Source organism: Polyodon spathula, chromosome 5, assembly GCF_017654505.1.
Source record: "Polyodon spathula isolate WHYD16114869_AA chromosome 5, ASM1765450v1, whole genome shotgun sequence".
NCBI lineage: Eukaryota > Metazoa > Chordata > Actinopteri > Acipenseriformes > Polyodontidae > Polyodon > Polyodon spathula.
The window spans coordinates 9,004,230-9,016,301 of record NC_054538.1 but is presented as its reverse complement, the minus strand read 5'-3'; the positions used below and the strand labels follow the sequence as shown (position 1 = coordinate 9,016,301).

Genomic DNA, 12,072 nt, shown 5'->3' with positions numbered 1-12,072 from the left:
CTTCTTGCTCAATCATCCAGTGTGGAGGGATGTCCTGATCTAGGCAGGGTCGTGGTGGTGCCATACACCTTCTACTTCTTAATAATTGTCTTGACCATGCTCCAAGGGATATTCAAGGTCTTTGATATTTTTTTTATACCCATCCCCTGACCTTTGCCTTTCAACAACTTTGTCCCAGAGTTTTTTTGAAAGCGCCTTGGTGCTCATGGTTGAGTCTTTGCTTTAAAATGCACTACCCAGCAGAGGGAACCTACAGGAGCTGCTGAATTTATCCTGAAATCATGTGAATCACTACAATTCAACACAGATGGAGGCCACTTAACTTGCTGTGTGATTTTGAAGGCGATTGATTACACCTGAGCAAATTTAGGATTGCTATTACAAGGGGGGTGGACACTTATCCAACCAAGCTATTTCAGTTTTTATTTTTAATTAATTAATTCTACAAAAAAAATGATGCTTCACATTAGGGATGGCGTTCTTTGGGTGATGTGCTGTGTTGGGTTTGCGCCAAACATAACACCAAGGAACTTGACAGCTTGAACAGTTTTGTAAAGAAGAATGGTAAAATATTGCCAAACTCTATGTGAGAAAGTGGGTGAGACCTATCCAAAGACTCACTGGTAGCTTGCTATCCCAAAAGACTCACTGCTGTAATTGCTGCCAAAGGTGCTTCCACCAAGTATTAACTCAGAGGTGTGGAGACTTATCCAATTATGATCTTTCAGTTTTATATTTTTAATATATAATTTTTTTTTTCCCCCAATAAAACTTTTTTTCCCCTTAACAATGTGTAGTATGGTGTTTAGATAAGTGGAAAAAAAATCATCATTTAAGCATGAAACTCTGAGGCACTGAAACAAACAAATGTGAACAAAAACTTCAAGCAGGAGTAGACTTTCTATAGGCACTGTATAAATAGGCCAGATTTAAAATCATATTCTTTTAGAAAATGGCTTCTAGTTTAGGATTCAGACAGGCGTAAATATTTATAATAAAATGTTTATTTAACAGATATTTTATAAGGATTATAAAGAGCTCTTGTTGCAATTAGAGACCACTGAAAGAGTTCACATACTATTGTTTTTCAAGACCTCCCAGATCCTGGAGAGGGGATTTTCTGTTCTGTTGCTACAGCTTGTCTTACATGCAGCTTGGTTCTTTCAAACTAGGGCTTAATAACTAACAGCTAACTGCTCTGCAATTGGTTCACAGCAGTTATACCTTCCAACCAGTATGCCATAGACTTTCTATGCCACAGAAAATATGAAAATAATAAAGAACACAAGAAACACATTACTTGCTTAATGCTGTGTGATTAGCATCATAGGGATATGGTTTAAGACTTGAACCAAATTGCTTTGATATATTTATTGAAAAATCATGAGTCGTTCATCATCATATCCGATTTAATTAGTTCCAGTCAGAACGCTACATTGTAGTTGCTTAAGTAAATACAATTGCCAAACGAAGCACTGTAATACAGTATTCACCAATTTACAAAGCAGCATTCCAAAACCAGTTCTTATGATGCTTTCTCCGTTCATGCAAAAGTAACCTGTGCATGTTAACCCAAGACAGAATTGGCATTTAAAAAAGCAGCAACAAAAAAAGCACAAACACAAACCTACTTTTTGAGGTTGGTGAAAGAAATCTTGTTTCAGATTTAACAGTACAGAAACATTGATTCCTTGCTTTTTTATAGGTATTGAATATGGTTAAACCAGACACCGTGTTTAAGTGCCAACATGTAACAAGTGAAACTGAATTCCCACAAGTTTTTTCTCTCTCTTATCTGTGACTATCCATTCTGTCCTGCTAAGAGCTCAGTTCCCTATGTTAGACTCTTAATAAAATGCGCATTGATCAGATTCCATCTGTATCCTTCAGCTGGTACCAGCATGTGTAAATGACACACGCTAGAGGTACATCAGTTACTAGAGTGTGTTGTATCTTACAGGATCGGATGTGAAAGAGTCTACTGTACATTTCTAAACTTTTATACTTTAGCAAGAATTCCTCCTATTTTTCCTGGCAGCAGTTTTTCTAAAACATAGAACATATGGTAATCCCTTAGTTATCACTTTTTTAATGAGTTACACAAAACATGTGTTATTTGCAGCTGCAGGTGTTGCTTTAAAGCTATTTGAGGCTTAACGACTGTTTTAAAGGTTTAAATCAGTCTCAGTTGGAAAGGTTTCATGATCTGCAAACTGGATTTACTTCATCAAAATTGGCTTTAAAGAATAATAGTAATGAACTAACCAACATTTATTTTTTACAATGTGTATGCATCGCACAGCACTGAAAAATAGTTTATTCTACACAAATGATGAATATCAAATTTGTAATAATAATAGTAATAACAGCAACAAAAATAGCAATACATTATTTCAAAAATTTTGAAGAAACAATGTTTTATCTTAAGAACCCCTAGGCAATGTCCACAATCCCTAGCCTGACCACTTCTCAACTCACAAGACCACATCAGTTCTACAGCTATGGCCAAAGGTTTTGCATCACCCTACAGCAATAATTCCCAACCTGTGGTCTATGAGTAAACTCCAGGTGGTCCGCAAACAACTCCCAAAATTTGGTTACGCAACTTTTGCAAAAAATAATTTCTACACAATCACACATTGTGCTACTAATATTACTAGCAACACAACAAATAACTTTAACCACGTGGTATATAACTACGGGTGTGTTTATAAATGAATATACCGTATATTACAGCTCCCTTTGATACAATACCAAGCATTGCTATCAAACCCGCCATTAACTGAAACAGCTTCTAATGTGAAACAAATACTAACTAAATAACAAACACATTATGAAGACACATTTGTCTTGTCAAAATTACAGACTTCTTTCTTTTTAGGCAGCATTATTTAAAAAACAAATCTACATCTCACATTCATGTAAACGCCTTGCTTTCTAATCTGTGCTCATTGTACTCCTTGTGTTCACTGAACTACAGGAAAATAAAAAAAAATGTAATCTGGCTGTCCCAGTCTTTTCGCTCAGCATAAAAATAGTACACTGCATTGAATATTCCTAACTAACAGTTTTAGTACTTTTCATTTTAAACAATTTATGTACTACAATGTTGCCAAAGGTATAGGAATATACCATTATTTCAATACGATTTTGGAGAGGTTTCCCATCATCATGGGAGATGTAGTTCTGAGAGGTTCATGCAGGTACATGGGAAGCCATCTTGAGGCAGGGAATGCAAATAAAAGTTTTAAAAAGTGGTCAAAATGTTAAAAAAAATAAAAAAAAAATTAAACAATACACACACCTAAAGTAAACAGTTGTAGCAAAACATGGGAACACGTAACACAGTAAAATAAAAAAAGGTCTTTATGTATCCTTTAACATATTGATTACACACTGCCTTGTAATTTTGAATACACTTAACAAAAAACTGATTAAAATTGAAAAATGTGTCATTTCGAAACCTAACAAGAAATACTGTACTACTATTACAGTATCCAGCAGACTATTGTGACATTTTGTACTTCATTTGAGTACATGATGTTAAATAAAATACATCAATCATGTTATTATAGTTTTTTGTTTGTTTGTTTGTTTGTGTGGTTTAATTAAGTCTCCATCCTAAAATTCTAGGTGATGCAAAACTTTTGGCCATATTCCAATCAGAAAGCAAATGTCGTCACAAATGTTGTCATTGGATTAGACGTAAAGCCAAGGTCCTATTGGAAGTGACTCTGCAGCAGCAGCAGCTGATAAAGCATAGTTCACCCCCTAGTCTCTGTAAGCTGCTCTGGATAAAAGCGACTGCTAAAGAATAATTCATAATATGAGCATAGTGTTGAAATTTGATTAGCGTTTCAATTTGACACGCATTGTACAGAATCTTTACTGCATTTGCCATTTGATTCTAGGACAATACAGTTTTGCAGTAAAATGTCCTGATTTATTATTCTTGAAAGATACAGTAGCATCCCTGATCTCAGCACCTACGTCAGTTGTTAATTAGGTATGGGAATTTCCAATAAAATAATCAAGTACTCAAGCCTTACAAATGGTAGTCCAATGATGTGCTTACTTACTGAGGGAAAGTAAGTCAAACCCTGCAATAAAGAAATGTGTGCCCATTAAATGTTTCCTGGTGGAAGCCAATCCTTTCTAAAAGTTTGTTTAGAAATGCTGCTAAGAAAAGTATTACTCCAGTAATGTCATTTTGAGTATTCAAGTACACAGACTCATCCTTATTGTTTATTCAGTACATAAGCAACTGTGTTTATATTGTAACTTGATATCCACACTGTCTGTCTGGACACTTGTGAATGTTTGATGTTTTATGTCAGGAGTCTACCCACACTATAAGTCTAGTTAAAATGACAGTATTTCAGCTTTTAAACTCAGATATTTTGTCTACCCTCAGCTGAATAAGGATGTGACAGCAGTATAAGTGTCCTTGAAAAATGTAAGCTTGATTGATAAAATCTTTGTTTTGCCTACCAGAGGGAATAACAAAGTGAAGTCTGGCTAATTATTAAAAAGGTGAGGAACCACTTTTCATCTATGCCTAACTCCCCTAAAGCATGTCATAATGCATACAGTATATTTTTAACATGCACATTAATTATTTAGTAACCACGTAAATGAGCTTTATAAAAAGCATTTTAATATCCAAGCATCCTACATCATATTCCTGACATTTACTTCAGTTTAATTTTGTAGTTATGCTTTTAAAAATATTCCACTTAACTAAGCCAAACAGCCTACAATTCGATCACATCATTTTAGCACTTTTTAATAGTTCATAAACAGGCTTCTATATATTAACTAACCATTAACAACAAACTAAACAACACTGGTTTACATTCTTAACTCTGGTTAGGAAGCTAGTTATCAAATGTATAAACAAAGGTAATAAAAACTAAAGTCTTCAATTACAGCACAATAAAGCAGCCCTATTACCCATGCTGCTTCAGAGCTCTTAAGAGTTCTTTTATACTTTATGCTGTGGACAGACACTGAATGATCCTGTTTAATATTTACATTGTAAATAACACTTTGTCCAGCACAGACAACATTTGCAGGATCTGTGACCCAAAATGTAGGAGGAGGCTACTTTGTGATGTGTTAAAAATGATGATAAAAGTTTAACTAAGCAACAGCTGGGAAGACAGTAAAATGAATACTGAAGTTAATCGAGGTAGTAGCCTGGATCTAAAATTATATACAACTTCAACTGCATATGAAATGCAATTTAACAGGACAATGGTTGAAGTTAGTGAAGAAATCACTTTCAGTGAAGCTTAGGACAGTCTGACTATTCTCTGCCATTGTTTGTATTAAATACACCAGCTTTACTTAGTATATTTATGCATGTTGTCCAACAAACGTCTGCATATGCGAAATGTTTACGATCTCAATTACGTTTAACTTGTTACTTTACTGAATGCACTGACTGTTGACTGGAATAATTGTGATACTGTTACAACCAGTGGAAAAAATGTCATTTCAATTGACACTTTTTCAGACATACTAACTGACACCAACAATAAGTGAAAGTGTTTATGCACTGGGCCATAGTCACAAAGCATTTGCCAAAGTGCTAAGTTTACATGTTTTTTTTTTTTTTTTTTTTCCTGAAAAGAAAACAACATTGATCTCAAACACACAATTCAAGAGTTTACTATAATAGCTCCTACTTGTATCTTACTTGATGCTTATTCTTAGTTTAGTAAAACAACCAAAACGTTTTTTCCCTTTACCAAAAGGTGTGCAAATGTAGTATGGTGGTTAATGCTTTGTTAATGCGATATTAAGTTGTAGTCAAACGTTTACGTACCCCAATGGAAATGTATTATTTCTACACATTTCTCAAATAAAGAATGTTAGGAAAACTGTTCTGTAGCAAAAGTTTTGCTTTTGTGGATGAGGAAACAAAGTTACAAGAAATAGATGTCTACAATTATTTATTTTTAATTCAGCAGCTCTTTTTTTTTTTTTTTTTTTTTTTTTTTTTTTTTTTTTGCAAAACTCCAAAAATGCTAATTCAAAAGTATTCATATCGTTTGATGCTATGACAATATTGTCTACGAGGTGCTTGAAATATCAATATGATAATGCAAAACCTAATTCTAGAAAATTCTGGATTGTAAGTGAACATTCCTAGAGAGTATAAAAGGGTTAGGCATAGGATGATTGCTGTCAATATGTGACAAAGTAAAGAGGTATCTGAAGACCTTAGGCAGAAAATTATGTATTGTCATAAAGCTGGAGAAGGATACAAGAAGATTTCCAAGCATTTGTGTATCCCAATTACAACTATTGTTTCTATTATCAAGAAGTGCAAGACTCATGGTACTGTCACAACGCTCCTTCGGTCTGAAAGAAAGAAAGTTCTATCATCAAGAACATGCAGAAGAATTGTGTGGAAGGCTAATAACATCTGATATTGACCGCCAAATATATCAAAGTGAACTGGCTGCAAGTGGCACTGGGGTTTCCATTGGAACCAGTGTCCGAGTATTTCATGGTGAAGGTCTCAATTGTCGCAGGCCAAGGAAAAAGCCACTCTTAGGAAAACGCTACAAGAACAATCGCTTAAAGTTTGCAAAATGGCATTTGAATGATGGATATGAGTTAGGGTCAAAGGTTTTGTGGAATGATGAAACAAAAATCAAGCTATTTGGTCATGCTGACAGCCGTTCTGTTTGGAGAAAGTCTGGTGAGGTGTACAAAGAAAAGAACATCATACCTACTGTCAAGCATTGAGGTGGTAATATCCTTCTATGCGGCCGTTTTTACTCTATTTACTTCGAATACACGGTAAAATGGATTCCACAGCATACAAGAATATATTGGCCAATCATTTGAAATCCTCCCCTACAAAACTTGGTTTACAGTGCAACTGGTTCCAACATATTAACAATCCAAAGCACACATCAAAATTTACTTCATAATGGTAAAGAAGAATAAAATCAAGGTTCCGGTTTAGTCAAAGTCCAAGTCATGCCAAAAACTCATTGACAAATATCCTAATCATTTAAACAAGGTTAATATTGCTAAAGGTGCCTCTACTAGCTATTAATTTAATTTTCCATCATCCACAAAAGCAAACATTTTTTTATAATTTTTTTTTCCTATAATTATTTGTTTTTGAGAAATTTATAGAATTTAGAAATTTCCATTGGGGTATGTAAACTTTTGACTACAACTGTATATATATATATATATATATATATATATATATATATATATATATATATATATATATATATATATATATATATATAATTCTTTTGTAAACTCATGTTTTCTACCTGAACACTACTACTTGTTTAAGCTCTGAATGTAACATGGGTTGTTATTAGAAACAATTGAAGGTTTATGCTTCACTTCCTCCAGCAATTGCAACATTCCAGGGGCCCTAAAAAAAAAAAAAAAAAAAAGTAGGGCAGCACTCCACAAACTGACAATGAATGAAGCATTCTACACTTAAACTAAACAACAGTAGCTATTGCATAATAAAAAAATGAATCGTAAATAGTCATTGAACCTAACAAAATGGGCTGTTTTTTTTTTTTTGGCTGCTGTATAACTAAAGATGTCAGTGTAAGCATAACAGAACAAAATAAAAATAAAAATGTGGGTTATCTTGGTTAATGATACTGAGTACATGTGTATCACACTGAACATAACACGGTGCACCACACGTTGTTCTTAATTATGTGCCAATAAATTACTTTATGAATAGCAAAATACCCGCATTGCGCTCCAGCATCTAGCATTAAAAGTCGACATGTTTTTTTTTTTTCAACGTTAAAGAGACGAAAACACTACACAACCATGATTGTGGTCGACGGTGTTTTGTACTCGTTAGATTTAGTTCCACTAACTCTGCATATCGTTCTGGCATAAAACATGAGCCCAGGGGGATACTTTGTACCACTTCATTCCGCACTTTGGAATTTAATCAATTTAACAAACTGGTGTCTAAAAACAGCGTCTTACCTCGGCATCAATTGAGTAAATAGTGGTTGCACGAAAATATCCACTGGTTTCGTACTGCATGTATAATGTATCATTTAAAACGCATCTGACATGCACCACGTTCGTGTCATCTCTACGCTCTGCTATACTGAGAAGTAAGACAAGCAGTGTCTTCAACTTTCGTCGGCACAGACACTTCCCCCCACCCTGCGCTGTAAATAGTATCACCCTCATTAATCAAACCTGAAGAGTCCACTGTCATGAAGGTAGGGACTGTTGAATACACAGTAACTTGTTGAAAATATTCGCCATAACATTCCAGAATGAATATAACACATTTACATTTTGTTGTCAGTGTGTGTGTTTTTAAAATTATTATTATTATTATTATTATTATTATTATTATTATTATTATTATTATTATTATTATTATTATTATTATTATTAACTGTTTTCACTTTTTTCATCTTTTACTCAGCAGACTGATTCTATGATGTACTTCCATTCCAACAATTTCTCACAGTACAGACATATCATGCTAAAAGCATAGTGAAGTGTAGTAAAACCTGGTAAAACATGCTAAAAGACAGACATGTGGACAACTGTCCACGTGTAAAGAAAAACATTTAAGCCAATTAAGGAAGACACAGCATTAATTCAGGTAATCTGCTTAATAAATTCACTTCTTACATCATACTGCATACTCATGAAATAAAAAAGTGTTTATAAATATATTAATAAAAGTTTATAAATGTAATATGGAAGTAACGACAATTGCGTAAACTGTTTACTGTATCAAAACTCTTAATGCAGCTGTTCTAGGATGACCAGACGTCCCGGTTTAGCTGGGACAGTCCCAGTTTTCCATCAAAAGTCCCCCCTGACATTTTTCGCAAAATCTGTAAAAAGTCCAGTTTTTCACCCACTTCCTGTAGAGCAACACACTCTACCTTTTGTCAAAATAGCGCAAGCAACTGTTTTTAGTTTATGGCACCGTCAAACAAAATAAAAAAAAAAAATAGCCAACAACCACACCACCTCCCCTGAGCCAGATAAGAAGCAGCCGACCGAATACTCACAGAAATGCAGACATCATTAAACCATTCAACAGCCCCTGGGCCTCAGCAGTGGTTTTGGTCCCCAAAAAAGACGATCAGTCACCTTAATGATGCCTCAAAGAAAGTTTCCTACTCCCTACCACTTGTTGACGGGTCCCTTTACCTTGTTGCTGCATCCACCTGGTTCAGCTCCCTCGATCTCTGGGGTGGCTATTGGCAGGTAGAACTTGCCCCGGACGAACGACTTCTCCACAGGACGAGGACTGTGGCAGTTCAAGGTGCTCCCCTTTGTGCTCTGTTAATACACCCGCTACATTTGAGTGCCTGATGGAACAGGTTCTCACTGGCATTCCCCCTCAGCAGTGCCTTGTCTATTTGGATGACCTACTGGTCCACACCACCACCTTTAGCGAAGCCCTGACTAACCTGTGTGCTGTGCTATTCCGCTTACAAGCCGCCGGGCTCAAACTCCATTCTGACAAGTGCCGCCTGATGCAGCGAGAGGTTGCCTTCCTGGGCCATCGTGTGAGCAAAGATAGGATCAGGACCGACCTCTACAAAGTGGAGGGTGCACAACGCTGGCCAACCCCTGCCAACGTGAAACAATTGCGAGGGTTCTTAGGATTAGCATCCTACTACAGACGCTTTGTTCACCAGTTTGCCACAGTCACTGCACCGCTCCATCAGCTGCTTCACAAACAGCAAGCATATGTGTGGTCTACTGCTTGTGAAGATGTGTTCAACACCCTGAAGGAGGCCCTGATCTAAGCACCCATCCTGGTTCCCCCTGCTCTGACTGCCCCCTTCATATTGGGCACTGATGCCAGTGATCAAGGCCTAGGCACTGTTCTCTCCCAGCTGAAGTGAGCGTGTCATTTCTTTTTATAGCTGTACCTTCAGCAAAGCCGAGCACTGGTATTGCATCACCAGAAGGGAATTGCTGGCTGTTGTTGCCACTTTGCAGCAGTTTAGGGCATGCCTCATCAGGGCATGCCTCACTGGTCATCATTTTACACACAAACTGATCACGCCTCCCTTCAATGGCTGGTCAGCTTCAAGGAGCCTGAAAGACAACTTGTTCGCTAGCTGGAACAGCTACAGGAGTTTGATTTTGAGATTCAACACCGTGCTGGCAGTAAACACACCAATGAAGATGCCCTGTCTCACTGCCCCTGCACTCAAGAAGGTTGCGGCTACTGGTTGAAGACAGAACAGAGAACCACAAGAAGGAAGCTGCTGTGAGTGCCTCATTCCCTTATCCGCTTGTAGCGATATCTCCACTATGTCCACCACTGAATGGATAGCCCAACAGGAACAGGACCTGGACTTGCAGCTTTTGTTTTTCTGGCTACTGCAGGACACTCAGCCTCACTGGGAAGACATATCAGCATGCTTTCCTTGCTACTAAGGCATTGTGGTCTCAATGGAAGGAACTATCCCTCAGAGACATTGTGCTACACAGCCAGTCACCCAGACAGAGGGATAGCTGCTGGTGGCCCCCCGCACCTTAGAGCCCAATATCCTTGCTGCGGTCCATGGAGCTTCCAGGAACGGACATTTTAGAGTTCACATATCTTTGACGCAGTCCCGCGTCCCCTTGCAACAGCGCAAGACTGGAGCTCCCATGGAACGGGTGGCCATTGATATCCTGGACCCCCTTCCCCTCATCGATTCCGGCAATGGGTACGTGCTGATGGCCATGGATTACTTCATTACGCACCAGAAGGATTGGGACCTCCAGCTGCCCCTCATCCTGCTAGCCTGCAGAAGCGTGGTGCAGAAGTCGACCAACTGCACCCCGGCTCTCGTCATGCTGGGCAGGGAACTCCAGACACCCAGGGAGCTGCTCGTCAGGCACCCACCAGACCAAAGGGAGAAAGGATGGCATTTCAAACTAGGAGAGCGAGTATGGGTGTTTGAGCCAAAGAGGGAGGATGGGGCGATGTCCAAAGCTGGATAGCCCGTGGAGCGGCCCATGCTTAATACTGGAGAAAGTAGGAGAGGTTGTATACCTAGTTCAGATGCCGGCCTCTGGCCACCAAGTGGTACTGTACCACCTCGCTCCCTATCAATGCTGCTGCAACAGCGGTGAGTCAAGCCTCCCCTGCTCTGTTCTTCACTCCCCATCACTCTCCACTTCTCCTCCCACTCCTGAGTGCCATCTTCAGAATCCCTTCCAGCCACCCCATGACTATCAGGATACATCTGCACCGTCAGCACCAACTGCACCCGGTGATACCGAACCTAGGTCAGTTCTTCCCGGGCCGAGATCTCTCTCTCTCTCTCTCTCTCTCTCTCTCTCTCTCTCTCTCTCTCTCTCTCTCTCTCTCTCTCTCTCTCTCTCTCAATATTCTTTGAACAGCAGCCCGCTCTGAGAATTGTAGAGTGGACCAATCAGGAGTGAGTGAGGTCTAGATAAAAGCGTGTGGGCTGGTTGGGCTGGTTAGTGTGTGTGTGTGTGTGTGTTTGTGTGTGTGTGTGTGTTTCCTGAGTTCCTAACCAGAGCTAGATCCATTTGCTAAAGAGCGTCCTAAGTAAATGGCAGTTATCATTGCCATTGACCAAAAATCTTTATCAGCGTCTTCATTACTCCGCTGCTGAGAACCCTACACATCACTGCTACAACACTAAAAGGGAGAGGATGACTATTTAAATAACCATTACATAGCCTATATTTAAATAGTTTAATTAGTCTTATCAATTAATTAACAATGTGTAAATTCAGTATTCAGTAATTGCTGACGTATAATTAAGAGTTCACATAACTGGTACGTGAACCAATAAAGAAAAATGCAGACTTCCAGTACATTTAACAGGAAAGCGTTTTTCATAAAGGCAGCGAAGGTGCTCACAAAAGTTGCAAGTTGAGCCATACCTCTGTATTTACCCAGCCCCCACCCCCCACTCCGAGACTGAGTCAGGGTCTCCGGGCTCGTGTCAACAAGCTCCGGGAGGGTTCCCAAACTGTCTTTCCTGTATCTTGTACTTCATTTTACTCTTAGAGATATCCATATAATCGCTCATATTCATTTATCGT

General features: G+C 38.3%; 1 protein-coding gene across 2 annotated transcripts in view; it reads right to left on the bottom strand.

Annotated features, from left to right (window-relative positions):
• Window positions 1-8,114, bottom strand: part of greb1 (growth regulating estrogen receptor binding 1) — a 50,978-nt gene extending 42,864 nt beyond the window's left edge. For both annotated transcript variants that reach the window (XM_041249672.1, XM_041249673.1), the window contains exon 1: window positions 7,999-8,114. In XM_041249672.1, coding sequence (XP_041105606.1) covers window positions 7,999-8,058 — 60 coding nt within the window. In that variant the 5' untranslated portion in view covers window positions 8,059-8,114. The remainder of the gene's footprint in view (window positions 1-7,998) is intronic.
• Between the last annotated feature and the right edge of the window lie 3,958 nt (window positions 8,115-12,072).